General features: G+C 36.4%; 1 protein-coding gene and 1 pseudogene across 1 annotated transcript; one reads left to right on the plus strand and one right to left on the minus strand.

Moving 5' to 3' along the window:
• Window positions 1-785: 785 nt before the first annotated feature.
• On the minus strand, window positions 786-4,779 carry LOC145811880 (uncharacterized; annotated as a pseudogene).
• Window positions 4,780-10,924: 6,145 nt separating this feature from the next.
• Window positions 10,925-18,910, plus strand: LOC114303587 (V-type proton ATPase 16 kDa proteolipid subunit). Its single transcript, XM_028248751.2, has 3 exons — window positions 10,925-11,174; window positions 11,276-11,561; window positions 18,470-18,910. The coding sequence occupies exons 1-3, from the start codon at window positions 11,096-11,098 to the stop codon at window positions 18,600-18,602; spliced, it is 498 nt and encodes a 165-aa protein (XP_028104552.1). The 5' UTR covers window positions 10,925-11,095; the 3' UTR covers window positions 18,603-18,910.
• Window positions 18,911-23,108: the final 4,198 nt, after the last annotated feature.

The following is a 23,108-nucleotide window of genomic DNA, read 5'->3' on the forward strand; positions in this document are numbered from 1 at the left end:
TCCCTTCCACCCACACGCATGCAATGACCTTTTTCTGCTATATTGCAACAGCATAGTTTAACAAAAACAAGAAGCACTCACAAGCGTACATACTTCGAGAAAATGGAAAACTAACTCCCAGCACCTAACAAAAGGCACCAAAGTTATGGCATAAAGTTGCCACTTCAGAATCCCCCAAGTAATAAAACCCAGCGCAGTTTATAGCCTTCGGGCTAGTACAACCAAATGTACTTAACCATTTCTACCTTCAATTGACATCCGAAATAAATATAGCACATGAGAACATAACGGAATGCCCACTAAAGGTATAATCTTCACGCGAAAACCACGGGTACTACTTTTCTCCCTAACTGTGTTTGTAACTTTCCCTATTCTCCAACAGGGTGACAGACTAAGTTGATTCGATATCCAGAATCGAGGCGCCTAAAGCTACCTCAACCTATGGGGCTGCCATACAGAGTTCAAGCCGAGGTAGTTTTGAAGCAATCTCCACACCCCTGGGTATTTAAACTAGACTCTAGTCTCGGAAATCCCAAACCTTTGTATTCTAGGCTTTGCCATTCGAACTCTAGTTTCCACCGTCTCAGTTGGTCTCCTAGGAACTCACTACAAACACGGTTAGGTGGCTATACCAGACCGTCAGATGCCGTTCGGGCACGACAAACACCAAAGGAATTACACCTTTAGAGGATTTAAAGTCTCCTAGACGCACGTAAAGCATAATGAGAATAAAGAAAAATAGAATAGCATAGAAGAGAAAGAAAAAAGAACAAGAAATCAATCATTTAATTGTAGTAAAATGGGTCCATCAAAGCAATGGACTCAATCATATCTCCATTTCCAATCCCCTCTATATGTGGTTTCAATCTTTGGCCATTCACTTTGAAAGTGTGGCCAGTCTTTGGATCTCGCACCTCAACGGCGCCATGAATAAATGCCTCAACAACTACAAAGGGGCCATCCCATCTTGATCTTAACTTACCCGGAAAGAGTCTCAATTTTGAATTAAAAAGCCACACTTTTTGGTCGGGTTCAAAGGATTTCCTATTGATGTGCTTCTCATGGAATTCTTTAGTCCGAGCTTTAAAAACTCTCGAACTCTCATATGCATCATTCTGGATTTCCTCCAACTCATTGAGTTGCAATTTCTGGTTGAGCCCCGCCGCGGCCATATCGAAGTTAAACTTCTTTATGGCCCACAATGCTCGGTGCTCAAGTTCAACCGGGAGATGGCAAGCTTTGCCGAACACCGCTCTATATGGTGACATCCCAATGGGTGTCTTATAAGCAGTACGATACGCCCATAATGCATCAATTAACCGTTGTGACCAATCTTTCCTATCCGATCTCACAGTTTTCTCAATTATGTGCTTTACCTCCCTATTTGAGACTTCCACTTGGCCACTAGTTTGAGGGTGGTATGGAGTGCCAACTTTATGATTGATAGAGTATTTCTTAACTACCGACTCAAAGAACCGGTTACAAAAATGTGTACCCTGATCACTTATTATGGCTCTAGGAAACCCAAAACGAATAAAGATGTTTTCATGCAAAAATTTGATTACCACTCTATGATCGTTTGTTCGGGTAGCTATTGCATCCACCCACTTAGACACATAATCTACTGCCAAGAGAATGTACTCAAACCCGAATGACGACGAGAAAGGGCCCATAAAATCAATTCCCCAAACAACAAATATTTCTACCACAAGAATAGGGGACATTGGCATCATGTCACGCCAAGACATCGAACCCATTTGCTGACAGCGCAAACAAGTTTTACAAAATTGATGGGCATCTTTAAAAATTGTGGGCCAATAAAACCCACTCTGTAAAATCTTGGCATTTTATGCCCACTAAAATGACCGCCACATGCAGAAGAATGACAAAATGTAAGAATGCTTTGCACCTCACTCTCCGGCACACACCGTCGGATCACTTAGTCGGAGCAATATTTAAACAACTCCGGATCCTCCCAAAAGTAATACTTGACCTGCGAAAAGAATCGGTCTTTGTCTTGCTTAGACCAATTCTGTGGAATTTGCCCAATGGCCAAGTAATTCACAATATGTGCAAACCACGGGGGGCTCGCTTGTGACAGCTCAAAGAGTTGTTCGTCCGGAAACGAATCATGCAAAATAAGAGGGTCACTATTATACTCAACAAGGATTCGGGAGAGATGATCTGCCACCACATTCTCGAATCCTTTCTTATCACGGATCTCTAAGTCAAATTTTTGAAGCAACAAAATCCATCTAATCAATCTAGGTTTGGTCTCTTTCTTTGATAATAAATACCGCAAAGCGGCGTGACCAGTGAAGACTATGACCTTGGAACCTAGGAGATATGACCGGAACTTGTCTAAGGCGAAGACCACAGCTAGCAACTCTTTCTCGGTGGTAGTGTAATTCAATTGTGCATCCGAGAGAGTGCGACTAGCATAGTATATAGCAAATGGTGCCTTATTGACCCTTTGGCCCAACACAGCCTCGACAGCATAACCAGAGGCATCACACATGATTTCAAAAGGAAACAACCAATCTGGTGATTTCGTGATTGGGGCGGTGGTCAAGGCCATTCTTAGTGTTTCAAATGCCTTTAAGCATGCCTCATCAAAGATAAAAGGCGCGTCCTTAACTAGTAGACTACACAAAGGACGTGATATCTTACTAAAGTCTTTGATGAACCTACGGTAAAAACCTGCATGCCCTAAGAAAGACCTAATTTGACGCACGGAATTGGGTGGAGGAAGGCCTGCAATGAGGTCAACCTTAGCCTTGTCAACCTCTATACCTCGAGGGGACACAATGTGTCCCAACACTATACCCTCACGAACCATAAAATGGCTCTTTTCCCAACTCAAGATTAGGTTTGCCTCAGTACATCGTTCTAACACTCTAGTCATGTTCCTAAGGCATTCCTCAAAAGATGGTCCAAACACCGAAAAGTCATCCATAAAAACCTCTAAGAATTTCTCCTCCATGTCGGAGAAAATGGCCATCATACACCGTTGAAAGGTCGCCGGTGCATTACATAGCCCGAAGGGCATGCGCCTGTAAGCAAAAGTGCCAAAAGGGCATGTGAATGTGGTCTTTTCCTGGTCAGCGGGATACACCGGGACTTGATTATACCCTAAGTAGCCATCAAGAAAACAATAGAACCCCTGCCCCGCTAACCGCTCTAGGATTTGGTCAATGAAAGGTAAGGGAAAATGGTCCTTCCTAGTCAAGGAATTTAGTCTCCTATAATCAATGCACACTCGCCACCCAGTAATGGTTCGTGTGGGGACTAACTCTCCTCCCTCATTCTCAACAACAGTGATGCTCGATTTTTTGGGCACCACTTGTGTGGGACTCACCCACTTGCTATCTGAGATGGGGTATATGATACCCGCATCCAACAATTTCAAAACCTCCTTCTTCACCACCTCTTTCATGTTAGGATTCAGTCTCCATTGCATTTCACGAGAAGGTTTGGTGTCCTCCTCTAGGTGTATATAATGCATGCGCACAGAGGTATCTATCCCTTTCAAATCAGCCACTGACTACCCTATAGCACTCCGATGTGCCACGAGAACACTCATTAACTGACTCTCCTGCTCCGCAGTCAAGTCAGATGCAATGATAACTGGTAAAGTCTCCTAGGGCCCTAAAAATGCATACTTGAGTGTGGCCGAAAGTGGCTTCAACTCAAGTGTAGGTGGTGTGACCAAGGATGGTGCGGCAGGCTCTCTCGACATAGGAGGAAGTGGCTCAAACCGGGCTTTCCATGGAGGAAAATCCGGTATAGAAGAAGAATTAAGCAAGACATTCACCTCCTCAACTGACCCATCTATATCAAAATTTTCAAACCCAAAATGAGCTAGACAAGCCTCCAAAGGGTCCTCTACAAGAATGGAGGGCAAAGCCTCCTCGACAATCTCATCCACAACATCCACTAATAAGCACTCCTCTCTCTCGTGAGGTTGTTGTGATGCTTGGAAAACATTAAGTTTCACTTGCATGTTACCAAATGAAACTTCTATAACCCCGGTCCGACAATTAATGCATGCATTGGCCGTAGCCAAGAAAGGTCGACCCAAAATCACCGGGATTTGTTTCCTTGAACTGGCTACCGGTTCCATATCTAAAACCAAAAAGTCAACAGGGAAGTAGAACCTATCAACCTTAACTAGCACATCCTCAATCATGCCTCGTGGCACTTTGAGGGACCAGTCAGCCAACTGAAGAGTAACAGTAGTGGGCTTCAACTCGCCAAGCCCAAATTCCTCGTACATAGAGTACGGCAACAAATTTACACTAGCTCCTAAATCTAATAAGGCCCTATCAATGAAATGGTCCCCAATAATACATGCAATGGTTGGGGCACCTGGGTCCTTAAGCTTAGGAGGTGTGTCATTCAACAAGATGGAACTTACTTGCTCCGTGAGTAGGACTTTTTGGGACACATGTGTCCTAGATTTACGCTACGCTTTTGCGTACAAAGGTCCTTCAGAAATTTGGCATATGATGGTACTTGCTTAATCGCCTCCAACAGGGGGAGGTTGATTTTTACCTGTTTAAAGACCTCCATCATTGCCTCCAAAGATGCCGCCTTCTTATTAAAATGGGACGGTGTATCAAGGCACTGGGGAAAAGGTGCCTTAGGCACATATGGTGCCTTAGACTCAAATGAAGTGCTAGGGACTAAGTCATCCCTCTTAAGTGTTTCCCCCTCACCCTTACTCTCACCAGATGAACCACCGTGGTCACCCTTCCTAACTCTAGTTGCATCAGACATAACTGACTGAGGCTCTAGCTCCCTACCACTTCTCAAAGCAACCACCGCCTGCACTTGCTCATGTTGCTTACCATTTCCACCCGAACTCTCTGCCCCGTATTGTCCCTTAGGGTTGGCCACAGTTTGACTTGGTAATTTTCCCTCCTCTCTCCGATTCATGTTGTTAGCCATTTGACCCAATTGGGTCTCTATCTTGGCAATAGAGTGAGTGTGGGAGTGAACTATTGGTGCTAACCCCTTAAGTTCTAAGAGAACTTCCAACACCTGAGTCTCAAAGGCAGAGTTGCCCTGAGGAACAAGCGGAGGTTGTGGTTGTGGTTGCCGGTATGGTTGTGGGGGTCTATAAGGTTGCGGTGGTCGGTAAGATAATTAGTTGGCAAAATTATTGAAATTCTGCCTTGGTGGTGGAGGATTGTAAGAAGTGCCTTACAAAGGAGGTCTCCATGAGAAATTATGGTGATTCCTCCATCCCGGATTGTATGTGTTGGAGTATGGATCATTACCCGGGTTGGAGAATCCTTGAGCTGCATTTACATGCTCTTGGACTAACTCCGAAAATTGTGATGCCGAAGGGCACTCACTCAAGTCATGAGCAGGGCTTGCACAAATAACACATGCCTCGTGAAATTGAGGCTGAACTTGTTGGGTAGGGGCATGTCCCATAGCTAATAATTGGTCCATCTTGCGGGACAGTGCCTCTACTTGTTGGGCTAACTCTAGGTTTTGCCCGACCTCATAAATGCCCCCTCTTTTCGGGGCTCCAACTATGGGTTGCCGGACTTGCCGGGCTGCGGAGGCATGGTGAAGGGAATTATCACTTAAGTTCTCAAACAATTGCCATGCCTCGACATCATTTTTAGACATAAATGTCCCACCACATGACGAATCCACCATTTGGCGGTGTGGCTCAGTTAAGCCATAATAAAATGTTTGAACAAGTTGCCAATCAGGCACTTGGTGGTGGGGACACTGTTGGAGAAGGTCTCTAAGTCTTTCCCACGTCTCATGGAATTGTTCGCCATCCATTTGAGCAAAGTTTGTGATGGCTCGCCTAAGTTGGTTTGTTTTACCTATGGGAAAGTACTTCTCCAAAAATCGTTGCTGTAATTGGTCCCAAGTTGTGATTGAGTTAGCAGGTAAAGAATTTAGCCAATGTTTGGCTTTATCCTTTAACGAGAATGGAAACAATCGCAACATTAAGGTTTCATTTGTGAAATTCTGGATCCCCACTGTCGAGCAAATTTCCAGAAATTCATTCAAATGCTTATAAGGATCATCATGAGTTAGTCCATGGAATGATGGGAGCATTTGTATGGTGCTGGACTTAATCTCATAATGAGCAGCAGTGGTGTTGGGTAATTGGATGCATGATGGTGATGTATATGCAGTGGGTGTAAAATAATCCTTAAGTGTCCGGTTGGGCACATTCGAGACATTAGGATCTGCCATCTCTAATGGCTCAATGTATGAATATTCAAGCCTAGGAATACGGGCAGAGGTCCTAAGTCTCCTAAGGATCCTTTCTAGTTCAAGGTCCAAACTCCACAATTCAGGGCGACAAGAACGACGCCCGTGCATACACTACCCAAACACACACAACAAGTACCGACTCTGTGCACTAAGTATGAAAGCAAAATACCAAAGGAAGAAATACTCACAGCGGTTTAACGAAAACGCTTTACTCGTCTTGCGGATGCTTAACGTGTAGACGTTGTTTCCAACCTCTGTTTGAGCTTTGACTTTCGTTTTAGCACTTTGGTGTTTTGCTTGTGAATGTTTGCTTCTGTTTACTCACTTTTAGTGCTACGGTTTTTATTTAAGCTCGGCTGCGCTCCGCTTGCACTTCAATGATAGCTCCAATTTCAAACGCTCTGCACACTTAGCAACACCAAAAGCATAAAATCCTAAACTAAAAATTAAAGTAAGAATGTAACTTTAAATTAACTAATTTCGCCAGAAGTCCCCGGCAACGGCGCCAAAATTTGATGGGTCGTTGAACACACCAAAATTAAATACTAAACTATACCAAATTCAATCAGAATAATGGCAAGTCTAGGTATCGATCCACAGGGACTATTGTGAAATTAAATTAATTCAATCGCAAAATTCCTAAATTAATTTTGATTAAAAAGATAAGATTGATTCTATACCTAAACAACAATTAAATAAAATTGAAGAATTATATTGACAATTAAAATCTAGGGTTTGAGATATTAATTTTCGGGAAAAAATTCCTAGGGGAGAGAATTCACCACTAACCACATGAATGAGACTTAACATCAACTATCAACCGCAATTCGGTTTGAATTATCCAATATTTCACAACTACAAGTTTGAAATATTGATCAAGAGGATTGTTGCATTCAATGTATAGGCACGAATCATCCCGAGTAGTACGAGTCGTTTGCTCTAAACTATGTTAGCAAAACGACCCGTCTCTCATAGCATAACTCGTCTCGTACTTTGAATACAAACACAAAGAATATTAATGTATGGAAAACATTAAACAATCACAGAGAGTAAAATGCTTGAAGAGAATAACGAAACAATTATTTATAAACTTCTAAAACATCCATGCATTCATTCAAACCAAGTTACAATGAAAGCTCGTGAAAAATTTCATTACATGGCTAGGGTTTCATCAAAACCCTAGAAAAGACGACTAGCCACTCATGGAGGAGTGGAAAGAGGAAGAAGATGAAGAAGAAGCCCCCATGGAAGTGTTTTCCAAGCTTTGGTAGTGTCTCCCCCTTTGGAACCCTAGCCTCCCTCCTTTCTGTATTCAATTTTCGAACCCAACTGTGACTGATTTTCTGTCTTTTATTCGGAGCAAAATAGACCAAAAAGTCCGTGCACGCGTCCCTAGGTTGGCCGCTCGTGCGGTGGTATTGGCCGCTCGTGCGGTGGTATTGGCCGCTCGTGCGGTGGTCTGGTGGACTCGGATTTTTCACGTCTCGCTCGGAGAATCTGATTTCGCACCCTCTTTTGATTGAATTTTCATATTTCCTATCAAATCTGTACAAGTGCACGAAACACATCATCTCCACCAAATAAATAAAATTAAAAGACAAAAAATGTAACCTAAGTGGCCTAAATGTGGTACCTTTCGGCCTACATCACTTATCTTTTTGAGAACATAGAAAATATTATTATTAATAAACAACAACATTATATAAATAAGATCCCGAAGGGTCATTCCAACAAAACAAAAAACGAATTTGCCCAAAAAATAGTTACTATTCAAGAAAAATCACCGATTTTTTAAAAGATGTGGTCTGAAAAGTAAAATTTGCTTAAAAACCTGTCGTCCCCATCGACATCATTCTTGTCACTACTGACCAACTCTGTCACCTCCGGATATCGAACACCGCCATCTATACTATATATTAAGCAAAAGGAGGTTTTTAACCCCAAAGCCTATGAGAGCTCCAATCTCCTAATCCTAATTTTCTATTTTTTTGATTTTTAAAAAAAAAACTCAGCATTTATTGACTTCTCCCAACCCACAATCTCTTTTGACTTCTCTCATAATTATTGCAACACCCTTTTCAATTTCTCTCATACACTATGGTTACACACAAAAATTAAAGTATATATATATATATAAGAATTTAGCTATAGATCTCAAAAAGATATAACATCTAAATTTGAATTATGATTTAATAATATAATTATATATTTTTTTTATGTATATCTATCAAAATTTTAAATCACTTAATGAGACAAATTAATCAATTTTTCAAAATTATTGATTTTTAATTTACAAAATAGATTAAAAAAAACTATTGACTGGTTTATTTATTTAATAACAAAAATATTTCATAATTTTAATATAGTATAAAAAAAAAGACAAAGTGGTGAAACACAACCCGTGGATAGCACGGGTGATATGCTCGTAAGTTAGAATTGAAAAGAAAGTACACCCACAATGGTATAGGAGAAGGTTTCAAAGATGAAGGAACTATTGTAGGTGTCAAAAATCAAAAAATTTATACTGAAATCGGAGGAAAAAACTTTAAAAACCTCTATTTTAGACATAAAAAGTTCAAATCTCCATTCTAATACTATAGATCTATATTTTAAAGGTGTAGATCTACACTTTAAAAATGTGAAGTAAGTCTTCAGAATGTCGCTGGCTCTCTCTTTCTCTACTCTATCTCAATTGTGGTATAACTTCTATATCATTGGCCTCCTTCACTCTTTGTTTCTATCTTTTCTCTCTCAACCTTGTTAACTTTCCCTCCACGGTTAATAAACATGTTAACATACAAGTTAGGTATTAACTAAGTAACGACGGAATAAAAGTGGATATTGGCAAGCCCACTAAATGCTAGTTAAATGAAATTTTTTAACCATTTTAATTAAGCACTTTTTATTTTGCCCTCCTTAATTTGTACTAGTTAAATTTATAAATTTATTTTATTCTTCATATTCCCCCCCCCCCCTCCTCTTATTTGTCTTCCCTCCTTAAAATGTAATTTTTTAAAATGTTGAAAAGTAAGTAGTTAAATTAGATAACACTGTTGAGTAATGCATGGTAAAAAATTAATGTCCAAGTAGAGAAAACACTCTTAGGTTTCGTTTGGAGACTAAATATTTTAGTTAAAAAATCAGTATAAGTTGTCATATTACTCTCTCTACTTTCCTATACATCTTTTCGTAAAGAGTCAAAAAAATTACTAAAATAGCTGGTTCCCAAACGAGGCCTTAATGTTTTATTACTAGCTAAAATTGCCCAGCAAATTTTTTTTGAACATAAGTTAATTAGTATTGGTATAGATGATCTTATTAATATATATACTTTATTTACATTAAAAGTAATATGGGCAGATAGAAAAATGAAGGATGATAGAATTATATATGGGATAGAGGCTTGACCACTAAGGCTATCCAAAACCAAACTAGAGTATTATGTTAAAATTAATGTACTCATTCAATCTTAAAACCAATTGATAACCGATGAAGTAACTCTTAAACTATATTAACAAACTTGGGTGACTTTTGGGTGATATAGAGAGATATTGTGAAATCAATCTCTAATAATGTATTTCCCATTAGACCATTTTTTTGATTTGTTTTTAACAATTAATTAGTATAAATAGTATAAAGAACTAGTAGTAACAAACCCCAAATATGAAAAATAAAGAGATTTATATAGTTATTAGGAAATCAATCTCATTTTAGTATTTTTCTTATTTAGCGATTTTATCTTCAGAAATTTTACCATTAATAATTGTTTGTCTTCTGTCAATACTAATATATTGATTGTCTTCATTCAATAGTTATGATCAGAGAATAAAAAACAGACAAAATAAACGGATCATAAAATCTTATTAAACGTACACATTTTTACTAAATATGCCAAATTCATGTGATAATTTCATAAACTTTTGATATTGCTATAGCTCAAAAAGTGCCACATGTCTCAAATCTTCTTTTTCCAAACCCTTTTATCTTTATCTTTATCTTTATCTCCCTCTATGAATATGGCAATGTTGTAGATCAACGGTGGCTGTGAACGACACTGGCTGTCTCTTTTTGAGATTTGTGTAGCACCGACTAAGTTGACAGCTAAATCAAAAAGTTTCACCTCGATTGATTTCGATTAGCTTGCCAAACAATATCGAATGATTGTCAGGTTGAGGATAGATCCAAATCGATTCAACTTGTGAACACCCCTAATATAAATAAAAAAAAATTATAATTATTTTTTACTCACATATATTATTTAAACAAATTTGTTTCAAATTTTAAATTTTTATTCCTATAACCATAATGACCACATCTACATTTATTAATTTAAAATTTTATATTAACATTTTCAATCAAACATAGGAAACGTATATCCATTCAAATTTTGAATTATATTAGTTTATGGTTTTAAATTATTCTTTAATTTTCTTGTTTGAGAATTTTTTTTTTCCCCTTGTTTACCCACTGTAATTTTAGTATGATCGAGATGGATTGGCATATACATGAAAGAGCCCAATAATATTTGGTTAAGCCTAGTGACAAATATAGGCCCATATTACCATTAAAAACAAAAACGAAATTTGGATGAAAGAGCCCAATGACATTTTAGCCCAAAAACATGGAATAGCCCAATCTTCAACCCTTTTCCTAGCTGATTGCCACGTGTATTATTATAAATATTACTAATAATAATTTGCTTCTCGACCAGTAGGAGTTTAGAACTTCAGATAGAGAAGGAAGATCTGACTCCGAAAAAACCCTCTCTTTTTCTTTCTGTACACCACAAATTTTCTCGCGATCCAAACACGTTTCGCCGCTGAGAAAATCCAATCGAATCCAAAAGATGTCTTCGACATTCAGCGGTGATGAAACTGCTCCTTTCTTCGGCTTCCTCGGCGCCGCTGCTGCCCTCGTCTTCTCCTGTATTCAAACCCTAACCCTAGATTACTCTCTCTCTCTCTCTAATTATCTATATAGTTTTGTTTGTACAGATTTTGAAGATTTGGTTTTTGACTGTTTTCAGGTATGGGAGCTGCGTATGGGACAGCGAAGAGTGGTGTTGGAGTGGCGTCGATGGGTGTGATGAGGCCAGAACTGGTGATGAAGTCGATCGTTCCTGTTGTTATGGCTGGAGTGTTAGGTATTTATGGATTGATCATTGCTGTTATCATCAGCACTGGTATTAACCCTAAGGCCAAGTCCTATTACCTGTTTGATGGTTATGCTCATCTTTCCTCTGGTCTCGCTTGTGGCCTCGCTGGCCTCTCTGCTGGAATGGCGATTGGGATCGTCGGCGATGCCGGTGTTAGGTATTGCTATCTTTTTGGATTGTTCATTTATCTCATTGTTTCATGTTGTTAATTTCTGAAATACATTTTAAGATTGGTTATCAAGTTATGCTATATAATATAGGTTCTTAGCATAGTACTACTTCGAATTAAATCAGGAGTAAATTGAAGAAAACCCATGAATGGATTTGTCAGCTATAAGAGCAGTGCTGGCTAATGAAGGAAAATTGTCATACTGGAAGCATTGAAATCATATGACTAAATTCACAATTATGGGATTGATGGGGATGATCTTATACAATTTGTTATTAATATGTATGATATGATTTCTTGTTGCTTAGTTGACTTGAATTTTTGGATCACGGTGTAATCTACTTGACATTGCCTATACATTAAATAAGTTCTTGATAGCTTCTTTATGGTTCTCACTAAATTACTTTTTATATGCACTTGGCTTGTGAATGTTGGATTTCCATGTTTTATTGAGATAGTTTGACCAGTTAAATGGACTTTCAGTAATATACCATCAGCAAGATGTTTCTCCTTTTTTGTTTCCTTTGCCCGTGTGAAATGCATCCTTTTCCCCCTCATATATGGGTTAAGGATTAACCTAAGTGAATGGTCACTTTGGGTTATTTTCATGACCAGTCAACATTATCATGTTGTGTGGGGCTGTGTTACATGGACTTGCTGGTTTAAGGTAGAGTACCCGTGTCGACACGACACGACACGGGTGCAGGTGTGAGATATGTGTCAGATTCGGCATGGTTTTCTTGAACATGGCTGACATGAGAAGAGAAAGAAAAAGGGTTGTTGAGAGAGAGAGAGAGCTGAAACTCACCTTTGCGAAGAAAGTCGAGTTGTGAAGCAAGATCGAAGCGCAAACCCTAGTCGCAAACTAGACCGAATCGAAGGAGATCTGAAAACCAACATCTCAAAGTCAATTCTACCCAGAAAATGACACTAGGGCTTCGATTCCCCTTTGGTCTCTCTCTCTGTGTCTCTTCTATTTTCTTCTTCCCTTCTTCTCTCTCTCTTCTTCTGTGACTCTGTCTTCTCTTCCTCTCTATTCTCTTTCTTTGCTTTCTATTTATAAATGATATTAATATAATAATATATAATAGTATTCATGGATACTGGTTTTAAACTTTATTATAGTGGTAAAGATAGACGCAGAAATGGGGTAGGAATCATAATTGCCAAGGGTCTTGTGGAAAGTGTGGTGGCGGTCACTAGGAAAGGAGATAGGATTATGCTAATTAAACTAGTTATTGGAGGGAATATAGTGAATATTATTAGCGCTTACGCCCCTCAAGTAGGGTTAGATGATCAGATTAAGAGGGATTTTTGGGAGCAAATGGATGAGATCTTACAGGAGATACCCGTAGGAGAGAACCTAGTTATAGGTGGAGATTTTAATGGCCATGTGGGCATAGATAAAGTAGGTTATGAAAGGGTGCATGGTGGATACGGTTTTGGTGACAGAAATGAGGCTGGAGAGAGAATCTTAGATTTTGCGTTGGCTTCTAACCTGGTGGTGGCCAATACTATGTATAAAAAGAGGGAGAAGCATTTGATAACCTTTAAGAGTGGATTAGTTAAGAGCCAAATAGATTATTTCTTAGTGAGAAAAGTGGACTGTCTAAAATGCAATGATTGTAAGGTGATTCCTGGTGAGAGTCTGGTCTCTCAATATAGGATTTTGGTACTAGATTTATGTTTTAGAGGGCATTACCAAGTTAGGAAGGATGGTGGGCGTCGTAGGACAAGATGGTGGGACTTAAAAGGGGAAAAATTAGAAATATTTAAGAATCGAATGGATAAGGAAGGTACTTGGGACTTAGAAGGTGATGCTAACACTATATGGAATTCAATGACCAATTGTATGAGGAGAATCTCAAGGGAAGTGCTTGGAGAGTCGAACGGAACGGGACCCAACTCTAGGGAAACTTGGTAGTGGAGGGAAGAGGTCCAAGCAGTAGTTAAGGCAAAAAAAGAGTACTTTAAAAAGTGACAGAAGGATAGAACTGAGAAAAACCTTAAGAGCTATAGATTGGCTAATAAGGAGGTCAAGAAAGTAGTGAGAGAGACTAAGTTGAAAGTTTATGATGACCTATACACTAGACTAGATAGTAAGGAGGGAGAGAAGAGAGTATACAAACTTGCTAAGATACGGGAGAGGAAAACAAGAGATTTTAATCAAGTAAAGTGCATCAAGAGTGAGGATTCTAAGGTATTGGTGAAGGATGATGAGATTAAGGAAAGATGGAAGAATTATTTTGAGAAATTGTTAAATGAGGAACATGGAAGTACGACAATAGGGGAAGAAATAATCAGTAATACGATAAACCAAGACTATAGGTTCTATTGCAGGATTAGGAACTTTGAAGTAGAAATTGCACTTAAGAAGATGAAATTAAATAAGGCTTTAGGACCTGATGATATCCCTATTGAAGCTTGGAAGTGTTTGGGTAAAAAAGGAGTTGCTTGGTTGACTAGGTTGTTTAGCAAAATTTTGTTGACTAGGAACATGCCAGATGAGTGGAGGAAGAGTATTTTAGTGCCAATCTATAAGAATAAAGGTGATGTCCAGAATTGTAACAACTATAGAGGAATTAAGCTAATGTGTCATATAATGAAAGTGTGGGAGAGGATGATGGAACGCCGATTGCGAGACATAACAGAGGTGTCAGAGAATCAATTTGGGTTTATGCCTAGTAGGTCAACAATGGAAGCGATCTATCTTTTGAGGAGAGTTATAGAAAAGTATAAAGAAAAGAAAAGAAAAGAGACATTCATATGGTGTTTATCGACCTTGAGAAAGCATATGACAGAGTGCCCCGAGATATAATATGGTGGGCATTAGAGAAGAAAGGGGTGACAAAAGGCTACATTGACGTGATTAGGGATATGTATGAAGGGGTGGTGACCACTATTAGATCGCCAGCTGGAGAAACAAATGAATTTCCTATCACTGTAGGGTTACACCAAGGATCTACCTTAAGTCCTTATCTTTTTGCTTTAGTTATGGACGAGTTGACGATAAATATTCAGGATGACGTGCCATAGTGTATGCTTTTTGCAGACGATATTGTGTTAGTGGATGAGACTAGAGAAGGAGTTAACACAAAGTTGGAGATTTGGAGAAAAGCTCTTGAATCTAAAGGATTTCGGATAAGCAGAACTAAGACAGAGTACATGGAGTGTAAATTTAGTAACAGTAACAATGAAAGCAGAGGAGAAGTGAAGATTGAGAACCAAGAACTGCCTAAGAGTGAACATTTTCGTTATTTAGGGTCGATTATCACAATAGCGGGAGAGATTGATGCAGATGTGGCCCATAGGATTAAGGCGTGATGGTGTAAGTGGAGAAGTGCGTCTGCGGTATTGTGCGATAAACGAATACCTACTAGACTAAAAGGTAAGTTCTATAGAACGGCTATTAGACCAGCTATGTTGTAGGGGACGGAGTGTTGGGCAACCAAGAAACAACATGTAAATAAGATGAGTGTGGCTGAGATGAGAATGCTAAGGTGGATGTGTGGTAAGACTAGACAGAACAAGATTAGGAATGAGTGTATTCGGGAATGGGTAGGAGTAGCACCGATAGAAGATAAGTTGAGAGAGAATAGTTTGAGATGATTTGGTCATATTCAACGGAGACCAACAGAGGCAGTAGTGAAGAGATGCGATACTGTAACGATAAATGGAAATGTTAGGGGACGGGGTAGGCCTAGATTAACGTTGACTAGCGTTATAAATAGAGATATGAATCTACTTAATTTGACTAATGAAATGGCCTTTGATAGGACCGCGTGGAGAAGAAGGATTCATGTAGCCGACCCCATTTGATGGGACTTAAGGCTTGGTTTGGTTTGGTTTGGTTATATAATAGTATTCATATTATATAATATTCACTCAAAAAATATTATATAATATAATATATCATAAATGATATAATTTTTATGTTTAAAATAAAAATGATTTATTTTATCATATATAATATAATTTATTTTATGTTTAAAATAATTTTTATTTAGGGGTTGTTTGGGGTGTCCTAAATAAGTGTACTTTTTGTCTTTTTAGACTAAAAAATTGAGGAAGAAAATATGGATGTTTGGGTTAACTTTTTGACTTTTTATAGAAAAATGTGTAATAAAAAATTGTAAAAATTGATTTGTAAAGAAAAATTAGGATTGGGAGTTGTGCAGCCGTAATTGTTGACTTTTGGTGAATAGTGTTAACTTTTTAACTTTTTGAGTAACTTTTTGACTTTTTGACTTCTTTACAATATGTCAAACTTGGCCGTATTATTTATATTTTATTTGTTTTTTTTTAAACAAAATTTGTTATTCCTTAATTTTTTTTTTAAGTCATCTTCATATATTAAATATATTTAAAAAAATAACGAATTCCTGTACCCGTGTTCAAATTTGGATCCATATCCAAGTATTCTCAATTTTTAATTTTGAAGTGTCTGATTCCTAGATACGCACCCACACCCCGATACCCGCACCCGAGTCCATGTAACACAGGTGTGGGGAGCTCTTTGTGTTCTACTTTATAAAAACTGTGATATATGTGCGTTGGGTCTAATCCTAAGAGGGGAAGAAAATTATAGTGTAAATGAACAAACGATGATTAGTAATATGTTTATTTTTTTATGTTCACAAGTGTTAGTAATATGGATTTGAGAACGAAAGGAAGTGAAAAGATGATTTGAAAGATGATATTGTAAACAAAATTTGAAGAAGTATTAATGGTAACATGTACCAGTATTACTCGCAGAAAACTGGTTGGACAGTGATGTTTTGGGTGTTCTTGACTTGTTGATTTTTCGAGTTGAGCATTGACTATTTCACATAGCAAGGTTCTTTGTTTGCTGTGTTCTCTAGGCAGTAGCTTTGGTTGCTGTATTTTTTGATTGCTTTGCTTTATCCATATTCCATCTCTGTACTATTATACAACTCAAAAGAAGCTTTGCCACGACTTTTGTATACCTAAAATACCTCTATACATAGTAATTAACATGATTCTCAGATCTTAACTGCTTCAAATAACTACCATAATTATTTTACATTCCACACGAATGTGTTCCCACACCTCTAGTTTCGAAGTTATGGTTGGGGTGGCCTATGTTCTATCTTAAGTTACCTGTGAACACTAATTTGCTGTGTTGACCTTGGTATCTTGATTTTTTCTCCTCTTGCATCATGCTTATTTCTTGTAGAACAAACATTTTGCACTTCATTCATCTGATAAAAAACACTCAGATTTATGCTCCCTGTTCCAGTGTCATGTATGTCCTTGCTTTGAAGGACTGATAGTAGAAAGAATCGGAAGAGTTTCCCAATTTGGATGACTAATTGTCGAACCCGGGGATTTTTTTTTTTTTTTTTTTGGGGGGGGGGGGGGGGTTCACTGTGTTAATTCTGCTGTTTCCATTACCGATTTTATTGGCCTTATTGCACTATACATGCATTAGGTACTTGTGTCAGGTATGAGTATGGGTATGGGTATGGGTATGTGTAAATGTCAGATTGTCTAATTCTGGAGTCCAATGATACTATGACACCGCTAATTGTTCATATTTTTAAATATTCTTCATTTATTTCTTAAGTATGGGCAACTAATATAAGTGTAAAGTATGGACACCTCTGTTATTTTGAACCAATTGTTTCATGGAAGTAAGATGAAAGCAAAATATGTACAAGTGTGTAGTGAACTTGAATTGCTAGACCAATAACTCATACCCTTCTCCTAGCCCAAGTGTCGAGTGTCTGTTGTAGGTTTTTACAAGCTTAGAATAGTCCATGTAACATAAGGTTGGACTAATGCCAACCGTGTTTTCATAATCCTTTCCATATTTCCTCAACTCTCATCTTGCAGAACCCAATTGATGAAGTGGATTTCCTGGCAGTGATTCATATTCTTTATTTAACGGGGGATACAGAAAACATATAATTTTTTGTGGGATATTTTTTGACATGATAAAATACCCCACTTATTGTCTTTAACTTAGAAGAACATCAGGTTTCCTAGAATAGTTTTCGTGCCTGGAACCCTGGTGGCATAGCCAAGACCCAAGAAGATTTAATAGTATTTAGCCAAGTGAGAAAGCCTCTCAATGTTTTAGCCTTTCAATGTTGTAGTTTTTCTGCCTCTCAAATTGTGAAGTACATTTGATTGACTCTTGCTGCACAATATGTAAGGCTGTGCAACTGCTGGTAACTCTTCCAGTTTAACAAGACCTTAGAGGGAATTCTGTAGAAATAATAACATGCCAATAAGTTGCATATATAAACAATTGTAGTATGGAAAAAATATTATATCTTTAAGTGTGCATGATGAAAAGACAAGTAATGAGTTGCCCCGTCTGTTCTTACTTTCTTGGTTCTATCAATTATTACTGTGGTGAAATGATAACAATAAGCTCATTTTAAATATATAAATTTACTGTGGTCAGTGTACTTTCATATTAGGGTAAAATGTCGTGAACTTTATGCGATGATGCATGGTAAGTTGGTAACCATATGAAGAGATTTCCTGTTGGAGGAAAGCAATTTTCTATTGAGAAAAGACTTTGCCGGGCAAATAGGAGTAAAGAGGGATGGGGGAGGACATTTACCCCTTCTCTCGAACTTAGGCATGGGACTTGCAGGCTTGAGCTGGATTTACTAGGTTAGATCTATGCTGCTCTTAATTTCCATTAGGGTTATATTGAGGGTTTTGTGGCTTACCAATCAAATTCTCGTTAATTAAGTCAATAGTTGTAATAAAGGTCATGTTTATTAAAAAGAAAAGGATTTTTTGCTGCCCCATCTTGGTGGCGGCACATATCAAATGGGTTTTTTTTTTTTTTGTGGTAGCTCTCCTAATTTCTGTCGATGTGTTGTAGACCTTTATGAATATATGGTTTTGTTTTGCAGAGCTAATGCACAGCAGCCAAAACTTTTTGTTGGAATGATCCTCATTCTCATCTTTGCTGAAGCCTTGGCCCTATATGGTCTGATTGTTGGCATCATATTGTCTTCTCGAGCTGGTCAATCCAGAGCAGACTGAGAAGATGGTTTTCTTAACCCCAAAAGAACGAAAAAGTTAGAACAGCACTTGCAGGGTTCTTCAAATTCTTCAGTTTAAAAGTAATTACCACCCTATTACATTCATTTTGTGGCTATTCAGTGCTGTTTGTAGAATAGGCTTTTGAGTTTATCTGCCGAATAAAGCTTTGTTAAGTTCTTGTTTGGTTTTATCTATTGCTGTACTTTGCCATTACAACTTCAGACCTCTGGGGACTATTATTTTGGAACTAATGTGTGTATCATTTATTATTTATTAAATATGGAATCGACTATTGTGTGTTTTTTTTTTTTTTTTTTGACTTCTGTTGGATCTGTAATTCTAGTCTTGTTTTGATGGAAATTTTTTGAACTCGGATTAAAGTAGAAAATAAAAAGAAGACCAGGAAAGTGGGAAGAAAAACTGTTTTCCCTCTTGCTTGAAAATTATTATTTAAAAAAATTCATGTATGATAAAAAAAAAAATCATTAAGCGATACAGGAAAATTAGAAATACTTTGACATTCTTTGATTTGATTAAAAATATTATGCAATTCAGATCCATTTTCAAGGTGTATCTTGCCATATAAAATTTAAATTTGAATCATACTTATTTTTTTGTTTTATAGTAAAATTGTGAATAGTTTTTCGACATCTAAACTTAATTTTCTTACTCAATCATGAAGACTCCTCTTTTTGGTTGGTAGAGGTAAATTAGTCAGATGAAAGGTGCTGCCTTTTTCTTTGCTCGCCAAAAAGAACAATTTCAAAGCAAAAAGTAGCAAAACATTATTTAACATTGGTTGCATAGTCTTGTGACAGATTATTTTCACTGTCTAGATTCTGAAATTTCTTTTTCCTTTTCTCCCCCAAAATCTTGGAAGAACACTGTTCTCAATTTTTTTTTGTCTCAATTAGTCTCATAATTTTGTCCGGAGATTTTCATGTTTTAAAATTTTCAGTGTTATCACCGATTTTGAAACGAGAAATCTCTGGCCTACACTACTATTCAAACTTTTAAAACTAATTTTACATAATTTCATGATACTTAAAGTTATTAATTTATGGGAAAATTACCACTCAGTCTACCTCCATCTTCAAAATAAATAAATAAATAAATAAAATTCAAATGAATGATAAATTTTATAAAGATTTACTAGTATGTAAATATTTTTTCTGTTTTCATACTTAATTTATTCTTAAAATACTCTTCATCCTAAAATTGATTGAAAGAGATATTGATATATTGATTTGATTGTATCTTTTAGTTGCTTAATAGCATCTCCAATGGTGAAGTTAAGGACGTTTGTTATAGGATAAAAAGTGTAAAAATTAAAATTTATTTATGTGTATCAAGTGTTTGTTAATAAGTATATATTTTAATGATGTAATTAAAATTTGTGTTAAATGATATATATACATATAAAAGATGTGTATAAAAATGATAAAAAAAAATATTAAATAAATTTTTAGGCCCACCACTAACATTTATTTGTTACTCACTTTTGTTTCTTTTCTGCCTTTTCTTTTGTCTCCTCGGCCAAAATGGCAGACATTGGTCCTCTCCTTCCCTCTTTACTCTCTCACCAACCGCCTGTGACTTACGAGTAGAGGCGTGCGCAGTGCCATTCCAAAAGATTGAAATTATAAATTAAATGATAGATTAATGGATTGAGAGATTAGAAAATTATGATTCAAGTAATTTTAAATAGATTGATGAATTGAAAAATATTTTAATCAATTATTAAATCTTTGTATAATACATAATATTAATTTGCATAATATTTTTTATATATACAATAAAATTAATTTACATAATATTTTTCATATATATAATTATTAATTCATAATAAATTTCACAAATTAAAACTCTCTCACAATCATTTTTATATTGATATTTCATTATAAGTTAAAGAACATATATGTATTAACTATAGCGAAGCGAAACGATTTTAAAAAACAGATTATAAATTTTAAAATTTAAATCGTAATTAATTGATAAAACGATATAAATTGATACAAATCAATACAATTTTAACAAGGTAAACAATATTTTACACCGTCCTAATTAAGAGCACCGCCACAGATATCAAATTGTTTAGCAAATTTGAGCATCTGCACTAACTAGCAACGCCTCTAGCAAAACCATTGGAACAAAAACAAAAAAGTTGTTTTCTATCTGCTCATTTACTGACACTAACAATCACAAAATGTTACCATTAGAGATGCTCTACCAGCAACTGGAAGATAATTTTTTGTTTTTATTTTTTTAATTGGAATATTTCCTATTTTGTTTTCCTGAAATTATTGGTTGCTAATTTTTATTTTTCTTAAAAAAATACATCTATATAATTGTATGAATCTTTTTTGTTCTAATTTTTTTTATTTCAAAATTACCCTTTTCATTGTCATATTCAAACACGTCTACAAGTCCTTTGTAGCTATTACACTCATGTGATTAAGCATACCTTCTAATATATTTTTATGTAAGCATTATATTCTCCTTAGGAATAGATCGATGCACGATGGTGTTTAAACAAACTTTTATTTTAGTGCGATCCAAATGTATTTTTGTCAAGCAATTGATGATGAAGATAATGTATAAAAAGAAATCAAAAGCCTCATCATCTATATATATAATGGAAGTATAACATTTTGAATGATTTGTTTGGGATTAAGTGATGATTGTTTAATTGATTTAACAGAAAATTTTGGTCATGGCCTCAAACACATGCGTCATGAAAGTGCTCATATTTCTCTTCAAAAGTAATATATATAGAAAAATGTTGTGAACTTAAAATAATTTATCAAATATTTTATCAAATTTCTCACATGTGTATGGTCTCATACAAAATTACATGCGTGTGAGTTCCACACCCATGTGAAAGGTTTTTTAAAAAATTTAATAAATTATTTGAAATTCCTACCATAATTCATATATATATATATATATATCATAGGGGTTATTGTTGTATGTTGTCATTACTATTAAACTTTATCTTATCTCTAGGAAAACTTTTCATGTCGTATTCATAAATAAATCAAAATTGCATAGAATCTGTAGGGGTGTAATTTTGGCTCGTGGCCCGCGGACTGTCTGAGGTGGGCCCAGCTTGTTAAGGCCCAAGCCCAGCCCGATGCCTTGGGCCAAGGCCTGGGCTATCGTTTTGAAGCCCAGGCCGCCCCATGGGCCCGTTCAAGGCCTACCCGGCCCACCAGATGCCCATTGTTTTTTTAATAGAAAATAATAAAATTTTGGTGAAAAAACTAAAAAAATTGTTTAAGCCTGCCCAAACCGGCCCAAAGCCCGATCCCAGACCCAAGCCCATGGGCCCGGCCCATTAGCCCCACCCAAAGCCCGAATACCCCTGGGCCTAGTTTTCTAACCCGTAAGCCGGGCCGGCTCGAGCCCGACCCAGCCAAAATTACACCCTTAAGAACCTGTATATCTTTAGAGTCAGATTTCTCTCCAAAATACTAATCATTGTGTAATGTTTATAAATCCATGGCATTTGTGGGGCACCCCGTAAGCCCTACAAGCCTCTCACAACAACAATGCACTGGAAAAACACATAATGTGTCACATTAAATGTTATATTTGATTGAGATTTATTCTCAGGTTCGTTTGAAAAGTGAGTTGACTTTTTAAATTTTTAATTATTTTAGTTTCAGGCTAAAAAGTTTTGTTTGTGATAGAATTTTTAACTTTTTTTATTTTTGTAAGAAAATAAATATAATGATTATAAGTTAGATGTTATATTTTGTCTTATTAAACGAAAAAGATTATTTTATTTTTTGTGACCATTTTAACAAAAAAAGTCCCAAATCTATCTTCCCAAACGAGCACTCAATGTGAATCCTCCATAATTAGATATACAACAATAATTCATCTCTCTAAATTGGAAGCTCTAATTGAGTATTAATGAGGTGAAAATTCAAAAAAAAAAATAATAATAATAATAATAAGAAATTAAGGCCAAAACATCACATCAATAGGTGGGACTCACCCTCTAGAGCTCTTTTAAAGCTCATAGCTTAAAACTCCCAAATATTTTTTTTTAGATATAATCTCAGCTTCTATTGCACTTTTTGTCACCCAGTGTTTCTAACATTACTTGTTAGAAAATAGTGGATGAGGGGTCACGGTGGTGCCCCTGCTGTGGCTGCTGTGCCGTTCACCGTTTTTTTTTTGTTTTATTTTTTTTTTTTAAGGATTTCATTAACTTCTCATTTCATTATCACAAAAAAAAAAAAAAAATGAAACTGGGCCCTTTTCATCTTTTTTTTTTTTTTTTTTTTTTTTTATGTTCTCACTATGTTTTTTGACATGATAAATTACACTTTGTTCATATATTTGGTCACTTTTTTTATTTTAATTCTTAATTTTTTTTTTAAGGTTTAGGGTTTAATTTTTAAAATTTATTTTTTTTATTTTAGGGCTTAGGGATTTTTTTTATTTATATATTTTAGAGTTTAGGATTTAGAGTTTAGGGTTTAATTTTTAAAATTT

Source organism: Camellia sinensis, chromosome 2, assembly GCF_055761805.1.
Source record: "Camellia sinensis isolate YWXY chromosome 2, ASM5576180v1, whole genome shotgun sequence".
NCBI classification, from domain to species: Eukaryota; Viridiplantae; Streptophyta; class Magnoliopsida; order Ericales; family Theaceae; genus Camellia; species Camellia sinensis.